Source organism: Oncorhynchus mykiss, chromosome 13, assembly GCF_057628025.1.
Source record: "Oncorhynchus mykiss isolate SJ-2025 chromosome 13, ASM5762802v1, whole genome shotgun sequence".
Lineage (NCBI taxonomy): Eukaryota > Metazoa > Chordata > Actinopteri > Salmoniformes > Salmonidae > Oncorhynchus > Oncorhynchus mykiss.
In genome coordinates this window covers 28,125,239-28,142,786 of record NC_143034.1, presented here as the reverse complement: position 1 = coordinate 28,142,786, position 17,548 = coordinate 28,125,239, and the positions used below count along the sequence as shown (strand labels likewise).

Below are 17,548 nucleotides of genomic sequence, written 5' to 3'. Positions count from 1 at the left end.
GAGTGTAGTATCTGGGATCTACATCGGTTTATATTTGTTACTGTGCTGTTACTAAGCAGTAATGCATTACAGCAGTGTTACGCTACTACACCTAATAGGAAATGCACATGCGCACTGGGGTGCCGCGAACTGTAGAGCACGAGGGGTTTTGACTAAACGAAAACTGCCTGGTCATTTCTCCACAACACAAATATTACATGAATGAGGAGGCGGCTGCCATTGTTTGTGCGGAGAGTGAGGCATGATTCCTTGTTCAACTTGATTGAATCGGGCAACTGGCTAACTACTGTAAACTGAGTTGCAGGGTGGTCGCTGGTCCAATCCTTGTTTCTAGCTAGGTAAATTGTAATGATTATGTGCCAAATGTATTCGCTTCCCATTTTGCGTACTGTCCAGCTTTGGCGGTGTGCGTGCGGCCTGCTACTAGCATTATTAGCAGCTAGCTAATGCTATGTAGGAATACACATTAGACGAGTGTTTCCCAAACTCGGTCCTAGGGACCTCAGGGGGTTTTGGTTTTTGCCGTAGCACTACACAGCTGATTCCAATAAGCATCAAGCTTTGATTGAGTCAGCTGTGTAATGTTGGGGGGGAAACGTGCACCCCTTGGAGTCCCAAGGACTGAATATGGAAAACCCTGTGCTAGACTAGGATTCAATTTAGAAAGTGAAATTACAAGAATTGGAATCCTCATGTAAAATAACTAAGGTTAGATGGTGAGGAATTGTACATAGATTATTGAATTGGCATTTCAATTACCCTTCTGAATTTACTGTATTGTTGATACAGCGGCCACCCCCAAACTAGTCTCCAGTCTTGCCTAGCTTCAACTAACGCAAGTACCCCATCTCTAGAATGGCAGAGAACGACGTTGACAACGAGCTGTTGGACTATGAGGAGCCTCAGGTTGCCCCGGAGACCGCCACACCTGCTGGCAAGAAGGAGGAAAAGGGCTCTTACGTCTCCATCCACAGCTCCGCATTCCGAGACTTCCTGCTCAAACCAGAGCTGCTCCGCGCCATTGTCGACTGTGGCTTTGAACATCCCTCTGAAGGTGAGCCTCACAGGCACTTCCCACCTTCAACCAAAGACTGTTTTTGACTTTGTCCATTCTGTGTGTGTCAAATGGCATCCTATTCCTGACATAGTGTACTACTATTGAGCTGGGCCCATAGGGCTTTGTTCAAAACTAGCGCTGTGTGTGACTGGGCCCTGGTGGAAAGTAAAGTAGGGTGTCATTTGGGACTCTGACAATGAGTTATCCATGTATGCCCCTTCAAGCATCACATCATACTTAAACTGGTCATCTCTGTATACCTGTCGCAAGACCCACTGGTTGATGCTTATTTATAAAACCCTCTTAGGCCTCACTCCCCCTCCCCTATCTGAGATATCTACTGCTGCCCTCATACTCCACATACAGCACCTGTTCTGCCAGTCACATTCTGTTAAAGGTCCCCAAAGCGCACCTATCCCTGGGTCGCTCCTCTCTTCAGTTTTCTGCCCCTAGTGATTTACAGTTTTATCTCAATCTCTTCATTCAAAGACTCAATCATGGACACTCTTACAAAGCAGCCACAACTGTCAGTGTGATGTGTTGTCTACCTTCTTGCCCTTTGTGCTGTTGTCTGTGCCCAATGTTTGTACAATGTTTTGTGCTGCTACCATGCTGTGTTGTCATGTGTTGATGCCTTGCTATGTTGTCTTAGGTCTCTCTTTATGTAGTGATGTGTGTTTTGTCCTATATATATATTTTTTAAATGTTAAATCCCAGGCCCCAATCCCTGCAGGAGGCCTCTTGGTAGGCCGTCATTGTAAATAAGAATTTGTTCTTAACTAACTTCCCTAGTTACGTTTCTGTCTTTCAGTCCAACATGAGTGCATCCCACAGGCCATCCTGGGCATGGACATCCTGTACCAGGCCAAGTCTGGTATGGGCAAGACGGCTGTGTTTGTACTGGCCACCCTGCAGCAGATTGAGCCTGTGTACGGGCAGGTGAGTGGTTGAATAATGAAATTAATCTCTACCTTGTGGAAGCAGCAACTGAATTGCTGTTACATCCTCCCTCCTTTACTAAAAATAGCTTTCGATTGAGAATCCATTGAGTGCTTTGTAGTTTAGGAATAGGCTTAATCTGTATCTGGGGATACTTGCATAAGAAAGTGTCTAATCGCCAACTTTATTTAACCTTTATTTGGACTAGGCAAGTCAGTTAAGAATAAATTCTTATTTACAATGGCGGCCTACCCCGGCCAAACCCTAATGACGCTGGGCCAATTGCAGTCTGAATTTGTTCTCCTTTTAATCTCACTGTTTACACTGCTGTTCTATCCTATTGGATAATCTTGTGTGCTTTTTGTTTCTCTGCTGTCCAGAGAGTTCTGTATTAAACATCCTCCCCTACCTCTCTCTCTGTCTATACAGGTGTCTGTGCTGGTGATGTGCCACACACGAGAGCTGGCCTTCCAGATCAGCAAAGAGTATGAGTGCTTCTCCAAGTGCAGGCCTACCGTCAAGGCAGCCGTGTTCTTCGGGGGCCTGTCCATCAAGAAGGACGAGGACGCGCTGACGAAGAACAGCCCCCACTTTGTATTGGTAACGCCCGGCCGCATCCTGGCCCTCATCCGCAACAAGACCCTCAACCTGAAGAACGTGAAGCACTTTGTCCTGGACGAGTGTGACAAGATGCAAATTCAGACCACAGTAGGACGGGGGGGCTGATGCCAGATGTGAGTGACGGGAGCAAGGAGTAAGTTGAAACGTCACAGAGGAACGGTCAATTGAAAACGTGTTCCAATGTACCTACTAGCATACCACTTAGAATGCACTTCTAATACACTGTCCTACTAAGTAGTAGTTGGATCTTGGAACAGAATGGGATAGATGGTGTGACTTAAGTAAGGATTTAGCCAAAACGTAGGAAAGTATTTACATTTTATGTAGTCCCGTGGTTATGTACATGTTCTGAAACTTAAAGTTGCAGTTTTACACACACACAGATGAACCCATCTCCCTAAATTGCACTTTGAAGAGGCAATCGGCAGTATAAACATTAATGAAGCATCTTCCTCGCTCCTGTTTTGGAGGGGTAGGTCTAGAGAAATTTAACCACTCTGAAATTCGTAGAGCTATATGCAAGGACTGACCGTCAATGATATCAGAATTATCATTTTGACCATGTTTTGAGACTATATAGTTTATTTTTGCGTTTACTTTGTTTACAAGCATTGGAATGAAACAAGCTTGTATTTTGGGTTCTGATGGGGTACGAAAGTTGAACTAAGCTCATGGGCATTTGTGATTCTTTTAATTTTAAATGTCTAAAAATGGATGTAGAAACTGCAGATATCCCCCCCCTTTTTTTTCAAGGGATTTTGGATATGGCTTAATATTCATGTAAAAAGTTCCAGTCTAGCACATCTATGCTTTGTCTTTTCGTGACTGTCTGTCTCACAAGTGGCCAGAGTTGACCCTCTCTTCACCTGGGTCTGGGGCTCTGGACATTTTCGGGAGGAACAGTCCTGGCATTAAAGCTATAATGAAAAATAAAGTTCCATCCAGCTCTAGTACTAGTAATTGATGTTCACAATCAGATTTGTAGTTCTTCATTCACCAACACAGAATGTGGTTTACTCCTGTTTTTCACTTAATGTGGCTAGGTTTATAAAACTGCCCTAAATAGTGACACTTCCCCATGTTCTATTCATTAGGGCACACTAGCAAAATGTTTAGCACTGGAAGTCCTGGTAGTCCCTCCCTGTGTTTGGTGCTTAATGAATATCTCCTGTAGCCCATGGAGGTGTTTGTGGACGATGAGACCAAGCTGACGCTGCACGGCCTGTAGCAGTACTACTGCAAGCTGAAGGACAGCGAGAAGAACCACAAGCTCTTCGACCTGCTCGACGTGCTCGAGTTCAACCAGGTACGGACAGAGGTCTTTTCAGAGACGTAATTTATAAAACATAAGTGAGTTGAATGTATTTTGTCCATGGATTTGAAAGTCACGTTTTTAAATACAATTTTACTCATTCAAGTGAACTAAGTCTATGCACTGACAAAGTTTCTGCCTGTGAGTTTTATGCCCTGTGTTTTTCGTCTTCAGAGTGTACATTTATTTGACCAGGGTAAAGCCAGGGTGCCATATCAGATGCAGCATGGGTTTTGTGCCCCATGTTTGTCTTCGGGGTCTCACTGCCATTTTCTCCCCTGTCTGAAGGTGGTGATCTTTGTGAAATCTGTGCAGCGCTGTGTGGCTCTGTCTCAGCTGAACTTCCCTGCAATCGCCATCCACAGGGGCATGGCCCAGGAGGAGAGGTGGGTTCTGATGGAGAGGAAAAAATCACTGGCTAAACCCTACAGTCTATGCACTTGTTAAAATCTGAGCCGTTTTGATTGGTATAAGCAATATTAGGATATTGCTTACACTTCAAGTCATCTCAGATATTAATAAGTGCATAGGGTTTAGGGGTAGATTTGGGATTGGGTCTTGGCTTTCATTGGGAATTTCTGATTTGGACAAAAGAATGTCCTCGACTTTTCCGTCCTCTTATCCGTAAACCGATAAGTGGTTGAGGAGTGTCAAATCGTTAGGAGGCAAACGGTGTCCTCGCCTCCTGCTGAGGAAGCATAAGTGTCCTTTGCTGAAGTTGAGATCTACCCCTCCCCTTTCAATCAGCTGTTTACTCTGAGAAGCATGCACATATTTAAAACGATAAGTAGCATATAGTTTTTATCCATACAATGTCTAGCTAAATGTCTTTTACTACTTTACACATTTTAATTTGGGATTCCACCCCTGTTAATGTCATTTGCATTATGTGTGAATGGAGTCTAATTTCATACAAGCACATTTCCTCCTCTCCTCAGTTACTGTTGACTTTTTTTCAAAAGGAGGAGAGGAATGAGGAGTTGCACAATCAAATTGAGAATCTCATTTACTTGCACATTTTCTATAATAGTCATGTAGAAGAAGCTGTTATCCAAAGGGACTTAACAAGAACTTTCTCTCAGACAACATGTTTGTGGGTCACAGTTTCAGTGTACCCACAGGAGTGAAGCAGGATGTATAATGCCTGTTCTACTTATTCTAAATCTATGGGTGCCCCCCTTCCTCCCCCAGGCTTTCCCGGTACCAGCAGTTCAAGGACTTCCAAAGGCGGATCCTGGTGGCCACCAACCTGTTTGGCCGAGGGATGGACATTGAGCGCGTCAACATCGTCTTCAACTACGACATGCCAGAGGATTCCGACACCTACCTGCACAGAGTGGCACGTGCAGGCAGGTTCGGGATGAAATTCATTATATCGGTCCATGGCCCTGTACAGCAGATGTTATCTAGAATCATATAAGTTGCTTTGTTGGTGAGCTTGAATGAAGAACAGACACATTTGGGCTAATTAGCTAATATCATGTCATCTGGTGAAGCTCCCTCAGACTACCCAAGTTCCCTAAACGCAACCACATTTAGAAGAGGAATTGCTTCCTGAATTCCTAGTGTAGCAATAAGCGACCTCCTGATAAATCACGTTTCCATGAATACCAAGGGGAACATGGCTTTAAAATACACACTTCCACCATCCTCCCTCCAAAGGAATTGCAAAGCAATGCGATGTGACTAATAATTTATTCTGCAATGGTAGTGAGTGTATTGTCGGAGGGGGGCTAGGCCGATCTGACCCTGATCAGGTCTGTGATTCAATAAGATACAGATTAAAAGGATCACCAGCACTGCTGCGTTAACCTCAAATGGATTACAAACAGATTTAACACTGTACACCAACATAACCCCGGATGCCCTTGCATTTGCCTAGGCATTAACAGAAAATACACACATAAACGATACACGGTATGTCCATGGGATCAGTTTAAGCCTCACTTTCCCAAAGTAGATGAACCAACCAGATCCTCTTTTCTGGGGAACTGATCGAAACTGATATGGGACCAGTATAGTTAGTGTGGCATCAAAATGAAACCATCTGACCTATTACTATTACACCTGTGCCACTTTGGTACAATAGCCCCAGTACATTGTGTCACTAGTTGATTGTGTGTTCATTCAGCTCTATATTAACACCATATGAAACCTCCCTCTGGGGTTACAGAACAGGTCTGGATAGTTTGCCACACACACTGGAATGGGCCAATAGTGAGGTGATGTTAATTATTCTCCCAGAGAAAGTTAACTGAGGTGAATCATTCCAGTACATTACCAGACACCAGTGATCCTAGAAAACAAGTGCAACCAAGACAACCGCTCTGGTGAAATGGTTGCCCGGGCTTGTTTATCATAATAAAGGGCAAGGCCCTGTTCACCTGACTAGGTGGAGAAATAGATGGGGGGGGGCGTGGTATTGGGCGTGGCCAACAGTGCCTTCTCCGACCAACATTTTTAGAGGCCCTCCCATGGCAGCAGAAACAAAATGTTGCTGTTTTAAAACAATTTTGTCTGCTATTCGCAATTCTAGACATTTTGCCATGGGGAAAATAAAGTATTTTACAGTTGAATTAAGCTAGTTTCCTGCAATTCTACACATTTTGCCATGGCTTGTGTTGTGTTCTTATGCTACACTTCATGACCAAAAGCTTGTCAAACATCTCATTACAAATCATGGGCATTATTATAGAGTTGGTCCCCCCTTTGGTGCTATAACAGCCTCCACTCTTCTGGGAAGGCTTTCCACTAGATGTTGGAACATTGCTGCGCGGACTTGCTTCCATTCAGCCACAAAAGCATTAGTGAAGTCGGGCAATGATGCTGGGCGATTAAGCCTGGCTCGCAGTCGGTGTTCCAATTAATTCCAAAGCTGTATACTCAAAGGACCATTATTGGCTTGTTTTAACCACTCCTATATAAATGGTAGATTATCAGACACGCAACAAGAAGGTCTGATATCATTATTACTGAAACAGGACCCAAGTGGTGTATATACAGTGCCTTGCGAAAGTATTCGGCCCCCTTGAACTTTGCGACCTTTTGCCATATTTCAGGCTTCAAACATAAAGATATAAAACTGTATTTTTTTGTGAAGAATCAACAACAAGTGGGACACAATCATGAAGTGGAACGACATTTATTGGATATTTCAAACTTTTTTAACAAATCAAAAACTGAAAAATTGGGTGTGCAAAATTATTCAGCCCCTTTACTTTCAGTGCAGCAAACTCTCTCCAGAAGTTCAGTGAGGATCTCTGAATGATCCAATGTTGACCTAAATGACTAATGATGATAAATACAATCCACCTGTGTGTAATCAAGTCTCCGTATAAATGCACCTGCACTGTGATAGTCTCAGAGGTCCGTTAAAAGCGCAGAGAGCATCATGAAGAACAAGGAACACACCAGGCAGGTCCGAGATACTGTTGTGAAGAAGTTTAAAGCCGGATTTGGATACAAAAAGATTTCCCAAGCATTAAACATCCCAAGGAGCACTGTGCAAGCGATAATATTGAAATGGAAGGAGTATCAGACCACTGCAAATCTACCAAGACCTGGCCGTCCCTCTAAACTTTCAGCTCATACAAGGAGAAGACTGATCAGAGATGCAGCCAAGAGGCCCATGATCACTCTGGATGAACTGCAGAGATCTACAGCTGAGGTGGGAGACTCTGTCCATAGGACAACAATTGCACAAATCTGGCCTTTATGGAAGAGTGGCAAGAAGAAAGCCATTTCTTAAAGATATCCATAAAAAGTGTTGTTTAAATTTTGCCACAAGCCACCTGGGAGACACACCAAACATGTGGAAGAAGGTGCTCTGGTCAGATGAAACCAAAATGTAACTTTTTGGCAACAATGCAAAACGTTATGTTTGGCGTAAAAGCAACACAGCTCATCACCCTGAACACCATCCCCACTGTCAAACATGGTGGTGGCAGCATCATGGTTTGGGCCTGCTTTTCTTCAGCAGGGACAGGGAAGATGGTTAAAATTGATGGGAAGATGGATGGAGCCAAATACAGGACCATTCTGGAAGAAAACCTGATGGAGTCTGCAAAAGACCTGAGACTGGGACGGAGATTTATCTTCCAACAAGACAATGATCCAAAACGTAAAGCAAAATCTACAATGGAATGGTTAAAAAATAAACATATCCAGGTGTTAGAATGGCCGAGTCAAAGTCCAGACCTGAATCCAATCGAGAATCTGTGGAAAGAACTGAAAACTGTTGTTCACAAATGCTCTCCATCCAACCTCACTGAGCTCGAGCTGTTTTGCAAGGAGGAATGGGAAACAATTTCAGTCTCTCGATGTGCAAAACTGATAGAGACATACCCCAAGCGACTTACAGCTGTAATCGCAGCAAAAGGTGGCGCTACAAAGTATTAACTTAAGGGGACTGAATAATTTTGCACGCCCAATTTTTCAGTTTTTGATTTGTTAAAAAAGTTTGAAATATCCAATAAATGTCGTTCCACTTCATGATTGTGTCCCACTTGTTGTTGATTCTTCACAAAAAAATACAGTTTTATATCTTTATGTTTGAAGCCTGAAATGTGGCAAAAGGTCGCAAAGTTCAAGGGGGCCGAATACTTTCGGAAGGCACTGTATATAGATCCAGTCCATTAAAAAAATTGGAGACCTCTTACACTTCAGTGTTGTGATGCAAAAATCCTAGCAAAATGCTTGGCACATAGAATTTAAAAAGTATTGTCAGATATTATTCATCCTAATCAGACAGGTTTTTAACATGGGCGATACATTGGAGATAATAAAAGACAAGTACTGGAAACAATAGAACACTATGAAATATCGGGGACACCAGGCCTGGTTTTCATAGCTGATTTAGAAAAGGCTTTTGATAAAGTACGACTGGAGTTTATATATAAATGCCTAGAATATTTCAATTTTGGGGAATCTCTCATAAAATGGGTTAAGGTTATGTATAGTAACCCTAGGTGTAAAATAGTAAATAATGTCTACATCTCAGAAAGTTTTAAACTATCTAGAGGAGTAAAACAAGGTTGTCCACTATCGGCATATCTATTTATTATTGCCATCGAAGTGTTAGCTGCAAAGATTAGATCAAACAATAATATTAAGGGATTAGAAATCAGGGGCTTAAAAACTAAGGAGTCATTGTTCGCTGATGATTCATGTTTTCTTTTAAAACCACAATTGGAGTCTCTCCACGGCCTCTTAGAGGATCTAGATACTTTTGCTATCCTCTCTGGATTAAAACCAAATTATGATAAATGTACCATATTACATATTGGATCACTAAAAAATGCACATTTTACATTACCATGTAGTTTACCAATTAAATGGTCTGACGGAGATGTGGACATACTCGGTATACAAATCCCAAAAGAAAGAAATTATCTCACTCCAATAATTTTTTATAGAAAGTTAGCAAAAATAGATAAGATCTTGCTACCTTGGAAAGGAAAATACCTGTCTATTTGTGGAAAAATCACCCTGATTAACTCCTTAGTTATATCACAGTTTACCTATTTGCTTATGGTTATGCCTACACCTAGTGACCTGCTTTTTAAATTATATGAACAAAAAATATTCAATTTTATTTGGAACGGCAAACCAGATAAAAATTAAAAGGGCCTATTTATATAACGAATATGAATTCAGTGGGCAGAAATGATTAAATATTAAAGCATTAGACCTCTCACTAAAGGCATCGGTCATACAAAAGTTATACTTAAATCCAAACTGGTTCTCTAGTCAATTGGTACGAATGTCTCATCCTATATTCAGGAAGGGCCTTTTCTCCTTTATTCAGATTACACCTGCTCACTTTCGGTTGTTTGAAAAGGAAATAATCTCCAAAATATCTTAATTTTTTTAAACAAGCCTTAGAAAGTTGGTTGCAATTTCAGTTTAATCCACCTGAAAGGACGGAACAAATAGTACAACAAATATTGTGGTTAAATTCAAATATACTAATTGATAAAATTGTATTTATCGAAGAAATGTTTAAAAAAGGTATAATTTTAGTGAATGATATCATAAATAGGACTGATGAAGTTATGTCACACATGCAGCTAACACAGACATATGGAAATGTCTGCTCTACCCAAAATTACAACCAATTAATTGCAGCATTACCACAAAAATGCTGTGCCATATAAATTGCAAAATAGTTGGGAAGAGATTTTCGATGTACCCATTCCATGGCACATGGTTTATGAATTGATACGCAAAACAACGCCGGATTCAAAACTTTGAATTTTTCAATATAAATTACCATACAAAATTCTTGCAACTAATAGAATGTTATATATATGGGGGGATACAATCTTCCCAGCTCTGCAGAATCTGCTGTGAGGAGGCAGAGTCATTAGATCATTTATTTTGGTATTGTCCATATATAGCTCATTTTTGGTCACAGGTCCAGGAATGACAGAAGAATTGCAACATTTGCCTAGAACTAACACTACAAATAGCAATACTGGGTGATTTGAAAAGCCATAGTCAATCAATCAATAATATAATAATTATTTTGGCAAAAATGTTTATTTTTAATTTACAATCTGTAGAAGCTATGAGAATAGGAAGGTTCAGTTATTTTGTGAAGCATCACAGCACAGTTGAAGGATATATGGCAAGTAGAAATCCGAAGTGGATGATGTTGAGAGACAGATGGGAGGGGTTGAATGGAGCTGAAGGGTGGGACTAATAACAAGATAAACAATGTATAGCATACCGGATCTGTAGGATGTATATAGGTTCGGAGCTTTTGTGAAATAGCATAGTTACAAGTATAAATCAAACTGGAAGGACATCAGAAATAGAGGAAGGACTAAGAACAAACAAGAGAGAACTGTTGTGGAGTAGACTGTGTCTGTAGAATGTGTATAGGATGTGTGGATTGAAGGTAGAGGCAGAAGTGTTTATTAGTTTACTTCAATTGGGGGATCGGCGGTAGGGTTTGCGGGGAATAATAATAAAGGTATATTCTTTAAAAAAGTATGTATGTCTATATAGGTATGTGTATGTGTGTATATATATATATATATATATATATATATATATATATATATATATATATATATATGCATGCGTGTATGGATATATATATTTACCCAAAAAATATGGGGGATTGGAAATGATGCAGACAATTACATTGGAAGCAACATTCTATCCGCAATATTAAGCTAAAAGAAAAAAAAGCTGTTCGATGAGGTTAAGGTCAGGGCTCTGTGCAGGCCAGTCAAGTTCTTCCATACCAACCTCTGAAAACCATTTATGTTTGGAACTCCCTTTGTGCACGGAGGCATTGTCATGCTAAAACAGGAAAGGGCATCGTAAAGAATGTAATTGTATGCTGTAGCGTTAAGGATTTCCCTTCACTGGAACTATAAATGGCCTATCCCGAACCATGAAAAACAGCCCCAGGCAATTCGTTATTCCTCCTCCCAGCATTAGTTGGCACTATGCATTGTGGCAGGTAGCGTACTCCTGGCATCCGCCAAACCCAGACTTGTTCGTCGGACTACCAGCTGGTGAAGCGTGATTCATCACTCCAGAGAATGCGTTTCTACTGCTCCAGAGTCCAATGGCGGCAAGCTTTACGCCACTCCAGCCAATGCTTGGCATTGCGCATGGTGATCTTAGGCTTGTACTTATATTCACACAGGACACCGGATAAGACAGGAGAAGTACTCCAGATATAACAAACTGACCCTAGCCCCCGACACAATCTACTACAGCATAAATACTGGAGGCTGAGACAGGAGGGGTCAGGAGACACTGTGGCCCCATCTGATGATACCCCCGGACAGGGTCAAACAGGAAGGATATAACCCCACCCACTTTGCCGAAGCAAAGCCCCCACACCACTAGAGGGATATCTTCAACCACCAACTTACCATCCTGAGACCAGGCCGAGTATAGCCCACAAAGATCTCTGCCACGGCACAACCCAAGGGGGGAGCGCCAACCCAGACAGGAAGATCACATCAGTGACTCAACCCACTCAAGTGATGCACCCCCCCTAGGGACGGCACTCTATAGTGCTTTAGAGATTTATTCCCTCTAAAAAAATATATAAAATGAGGGAATTATTCAAATGTAACTCTTATTATGTCAATTGCAATTAGGTTAGGGCATTATTATAGCCTATACTGGCTATAATGACTGGCACAGTGAACATACTCATAACAATGATACTGTAGTAGACAGCAAATTGACCTTAAGAATCTATAGCATGCAGGTGGGTCTTTAAAAAAAAAACTCAAGAAGAAGAAGATCAAAATAGATGCAAGTTGTGTTTATTGAATTAAATGGGGTGTAATAAAATTAGTTGTGAGTAGGGGGGATGGTCTCCCTCCCTCTTCTGTTGGCTTTGAGAGTTTATTTAGAAAGTGGGTTGGGGGAAGTGGCAGCAGGGTTTTCCCAAACTCGTCTTCTGCACAGTTACTTTTGCAATTTTTTTTTGCAGGGGAAGCAAAATAGTTTTGCCAGGGCGGCTGTGATCCGCGGGAGGAGAGCCTGTTTTTTCTTAGGCTCATCTGCAGCCACAGTACCTGAACAGGTGACAGAGAACAAGGCATGAAATCAGGGTCGTGTTCATTAGGGTACACAGTAGCAAAATATTTTGAAACGGAAAACAAAAACAAGCATTTGTTATTGGCAAGTTCAAGAAAGTTCCTCCCTGTTTTAGTCCGCGGTCTTCCATTTAGTGGCTAATGAATAAGACCCTGATAACTTCATCATAGTCTCCCGTCCTTACATTACAATAGTGTGCTGAAGACAGATGCACATGTTGACTGACAGAAATGAGGACTTACTATCATTGCCAAGAGGAGACACCTTGTTCTTCTTCTGGTTCTTGTTATTTCCTCGCTTCTTCTTTCCTGACTTCCTCACTTCTTTCTTCATAGCCTCTTCCTTCTCTTTTTTCTTAGTAGAGAGAGAAACAGATATGAGTCGATGCCTCACAATCAAACAGCCCAATTAACTAAACGATCTACTGGTTCTTGGCCGTCTCACCTGTGTGGAGGTGAGGTCTTTGCAGAGGGCGCTGCTGATGGGCTTGGTGCTTTCAGAAAGGTAGCTAATTACCTGGGACTTCTCAGAGATGGCTGAGCTTACACTGGTCTTTTCCAAATCAGTGCTGTCATCAGCCATCTCCTCTAGGTCCTCTTCTAGGGTTTCCCTCCAAGCCAGGAGCTCCTCTGTGAAGGTGACGTCACTCCTTGAGGAGGTAGAGGAGTGTGACCTCCCACTACCACGGCTCCTCCTGGCTCCAAAATGGCCGTTGGAACTCCAGTCCTCGGAATAGTCATCTATGACTTGTGTGATGGTGTCTGCCATACACCTGATGGCTCCCTCGCTACCAGAGCGTGCGGCACGCAGTTGAGCCCGGTTGGAGTCCGAACGCAGGGACAATCTTTTAGCCAAAGTCTTCACGATGGCCTTCACCGCATCCTCCCCACTGAATTGGATGCTCTCCTCCAGGCCAAAGATGACAGAGATGTCAGCATACTTCAGGGCATGCTGGACCTCCACAAAGAGATCCTTCATCAGCCTGAAGGGGTCATTGGCCCTCCTTGTCTGCGGGGACTCTGAGGCCTCCAGTCGGCACATGATGCCGTGGAGAATAAACTTCAGAGTCTGGGGGCTCATGACGGTGGCCGAGGGAGTGCTGCGAAGGAGGATGTCCTCCTTGCCTGGTAGGAGGGAGGGAATCTTCTCCAGGGGGTCCTGTCTGTTCTTGGTGGGCATCAGGGAGATGTCACTCATCTCGGAGACCTCAGCTTCCCCCACCTCTTCTTCCAGGGTCTGGGAAGGAGCTGCCCGTGCTGAATGGGTGGTCGTCACAGAGTCGTCCTTCATGGAGGTGCTGGGGACTACCTCTTCTTCATCCAGGCAGGGTCTGGGCAGAAAACCGTCCAGAGTCTGGGCAGGAGCTGCCCATGCTGCCTGGGTTGAGGTGGAGGGTTTAGGGTATGAGACAGTCATGACACTTACAACCACCTCCTCTTCGTCCTTGGGTGAAGAGGAACACGGAGAGCCAGGAAACCTTTCCCTGGCACCGGAATCCAATCCTAAGAAAACACACTCATATTCTGAACTGGTTCAAAGCCACATCCATGTATAACACTATGCAGTATCTAGTACATTTACTATAATGGTAATACACTGGTTATTATATAAGTTATTACATGGTTATTACTGGTCATATGGGCAAAACAGGTTATAAGTGTACCTTTCTGGATGATGAGCCTGGCCTTGTAATCGTCGTTGCAGGTACTGTTCAGGATGTCTCCCACCCTGGTGGTCAGGACCTGGCAGACGGCCCCTAGTCAAATCAAAATGTATTTAATGCAGGGGTGTCAAACTCATTCCATGGAGGGCTAAGTCTCTGCGGGTTTTAGTTTTTTCCTTTCAATTAATACCTAGACAACCAGGTTAGAGGAGTTTCTTACTAATTAGTGACCTTAATTCATCAATCAAGGGTGGAGTGAAACCCTGCAGAAAACCGGCCTTCTATAGAATGAGTTTGACATTTGATTTAAAGTAATTCTTCACACATAACATATCTCCAAACACTGTATAGAAAAAAAGAGGAGAGAGAAAATGAAAATACCATTAATGACAATAAGAGAAAAGAAAGGAGAATGCGGGTGAAAAGACGGTAAAAACAACATAACTAACCTAGTGCCTCCTTGTTGTTATCAGAGAGGGAGAGGGAGCTGGAGGACTGGAGGGTCAGGAAGCTGCCCCTCTCTAACAGAGCGGCCCACCTCCCACGGGACTCTGCCCCCTCCTCCTCTCCAAGGTCACGTGACCAGGTGGAGTCGCTGTCCCACAACTCGTTCTCGCTGGATGTGGGGGTCTCCCCCCAGCCGTCCCTATACATCCAGTTGAAGTTGTCATTCCACATAATGTCTCTACCCGGTGGGGTGGTCGGCAGATCCAAGAAGTTCTCCAGCAGATTCTTAATGGCCCGTTGGATGAACATGTACAGCACATTTGTGAAAAATTCATCGGAGAGCCTACGGTTGGCAGCCAGGTCTTTCAGGATGGGCTCGGACCTGCTCTGGCGGGTAATTGGCCTCCTTCCCATACCGGTGTCCAGAAGCATCTGATACACCTTGCAGATGAGCTCCTTTCCAAAGTAGTGGACCTTCCCCCTGAAGATCCTGTTGACCAGCTTCCATGAGGACAGGATCTGCCCTAGGGGCTCCACTGGTGGGGTTAACTTCATGTCCGTGATGTAATTCAGTGAAACATCATCCTCACTGCTGAACTCCTGGTGGAGTTCCCGGTCAGTGTCGGAGTGCGTCAGATGAAAAATAACATCAAAGATGTTACTGGCTGTGACTCCTGTCTCTCTGTGGCCGGTGGTAGGAGCGGTGGTCTGCCTACTTCTTCTGCCGCCATGCCCAGACCGGGGAATGCTGGCAGTCTGGGTCGTGTCTATCTCCCCAGCAGGGCTGCTGGTCTCCCCAACTTCCCCTGGCCTCTCCCCAAGCAGGGCAAGGGCAGGGAGGGACCCCTCGCTAAGGACTTTATGGACGTCGCTTTCCTTGGGCTTCCTCTCTGACCCCAGTTCTCCCAAATCTGGCATATTGGACCTGCTCGATCCCTGTGATAACCCAGGGCATCTCCCATTCCAGCTGCTGTTGCCTCTTCCAGACCTCATGTGGTGGATCCGTCTGGCGGCCTCCTGGGCACTCTCACAGGCGTCCCTGAACAACTCTGAGAAGATGCTGGAGAGCCTCTCTTCGGTCAGACTGATGTCTGGATGGGTGTTCTCCAGGTCATCCTCAACAGAAAAGAAGAGGTCCTCCTGGGCCCTTTTCAGGATGTTACTCACAGACAGATCTGCTACGCCCAGAAGCTCCTTGTCGGTCTCAGAAGGGGGAGTGGGCGGCTGACCACCCAGGAGCCTTCCCTTCGGCTCAGAACTCCGCTGGTGGAACTCCCTGGAGATGATCTGGAGCTCACCTGACCCCCAGCGGGACGAGTTTGATGACTCTGGACTGGATGTCCTGATCAGAACCATCACTGGGAGGAACACCTCATTGGAGACACACACCACCCACTTTATGATCTCGTCCAGGTCACCTATTGTCACGTTCTTAGAAAGAGAAACAGAAAACAACAAAATGACAGCTAGTAGTTTTTATGTTAAAAAAATTGTTTTCACATGATCACTCCACCTTTGAAAGCAGAAGAAATGGGGGACTTACTATTTGTTTGAGGAAGTTCCTGATAAGCTTTCTCTTACTGGAAAACAAACAAACAAACCAGGAATCATTGGCAACTTAAACTAGTGCTTACATAGATAATATTTTTTTCTGCACATAATGAGGTTCACAGCAGGACTCACGGGTGAGACTTCAGGAAGTTTGTTAGAGAGAACACCTCAGGTCCAATTTGACGGGAGGCATCATCGCTCTTAGCCTCAGACGTGACATCACTCTTTGGGGTCAGGAGGTCATCAACAGATGAAGAGGAGATAATTATCTCCCCATCAGGTGTCAAGGGACATAGGGGTTCTGAAACAGAAGACAGTCAGAATTACCACCGAACAAGCTAGTAACCACGGAAACGATTCTATTGAAGTTGTATAATCAGGAATAAACACTGTGTCACCAACACCCACCTGTTGTATCCATTTTAGTAACTTTAGTGCCCTTCTTGATAGCTGGCAGGACACCTACAGAAAGAGGATCGTAGACATTAGTGGATCCTTCCACCATATATCGTTTTAGAATTCTATCAATAAATCCAGGTATTTTGGAAGTGGAGATGAATACTCACTGTAACTGGTTGTTTGAGTTAGAGTTTGAGGCAGTGCCAACATACCAACTACTTGGCGGCTTAGTTTTTTCACCCCATACTTAGCCTCCCTAGACCTTCTAGCCTTGATAACCTCTGTGGCCTTCTTTTCTGCCTTTGCTATATTTGCCTCTCGGCTGGGCCTGGGGCCTTGCGGGGGCTTCGGCACAAGGTTCTGAGGCGAATAACAGTGGGGAAATCATATCACCATAGAAACCACATTTTTCACCATAGGCATAATGGTACTGAGTGACATGTCACATAAGGGTTAACCTTAGAATTAGAATCAGAATTAAAATCTGAATTCCAATAGTATTAGTTCTAACTAGTAGGTGCTCCATGTGTCTTAATGGCGTTATTATCGCGTCGTAAACTGGTTTTCAACCCGTCGTATTACTAGATTGCAACCAACTGGTCTCCGTTACAACCAGACGTTTTGCAACAGAACTAAAAGCTGTTTCTTACCTTTCGAGGGCTATCCTGGAGGCAGTCTACCAGGGCTGGCAGGCTTAGTCCATCATGGCCAGCGGAATGGACATCTGTCTGGAGCACTTGCTCTCTATCACTAGCTTGGAGGGTCCCAGCCTGGGGTAGAGGAACATAAGGAAATACATATAACTTAAGCCCTCCATTATTATACCCACTTTTCCAACTATAAACCATAACTTTAGAATAACAATCAGAATTCAAATCTGAATTCCAAAACTATTAGTTCTAACTAAACACAGCAAAAACAGAAACGTCCCTTTTTCAGGACCAAGTATTTTTAAGATAATTCGTAAAAATCCAAATATCAGATC

The 17,548-nt window shown here is 43.5% G+C and overlaps 1 protein-coding gene and 1 pseudogene across 2 annotated transcripts; one reads left to right on the top strand and one right to left on the bottom strand.

The window, feature by feature from the left end:
* The first annotated feature begins 203 nt into the window (after nucleotides 1–203).
* On the top strand, nucleotides 204–5,473 carry LOC110485841 (ATP-dependent RNA helicase DDX39A-like; annotated as a pseudogene). The gene is made up of 8 exons (XR_016485461.1): nucleotides 204–338; nucleotides 855–1,054; nucleotides 1,869–1,996; nucleotides 2,426–2,717; nucleotides 3,459–3,487; nucleotides 3,792–3,923; nucleotides 4,218–4,315; nucleotides 5,121–5,473. The product of XR_016485461.1 is annotated as an ATP-dependent RNA helicase DDX39A-like (transcript).
* A 6,898-nt stretch (nucleotides 5,474–12,371) lies between these two features.
* Nucleotides 12,372–14,518, bottom strand: LOC118962846 (uncharacterized). The gene is made up of 3 exons (XM_090195918.1): nucleotides 12,948–14,518; nucleotides 12,746–12,857; nucleotides 12,372–12,481 (listed from the first exon to the last, which is right to left on the bottom strand). The coding sequence occupies exons 1-3, from the start codon at nucleotides 13,917–13,919 to the stop codon at nucleotides 12,372–12,374; spliced, it is 1,194 nt and encodes a 397-aa protein (XP_090052044.1). The 5' UTR covers nucleotides 13,920–14,518.
* Between the last annotated feature and the right edge of the window lie 3,030 nt (nucleotides 14,519–17,548).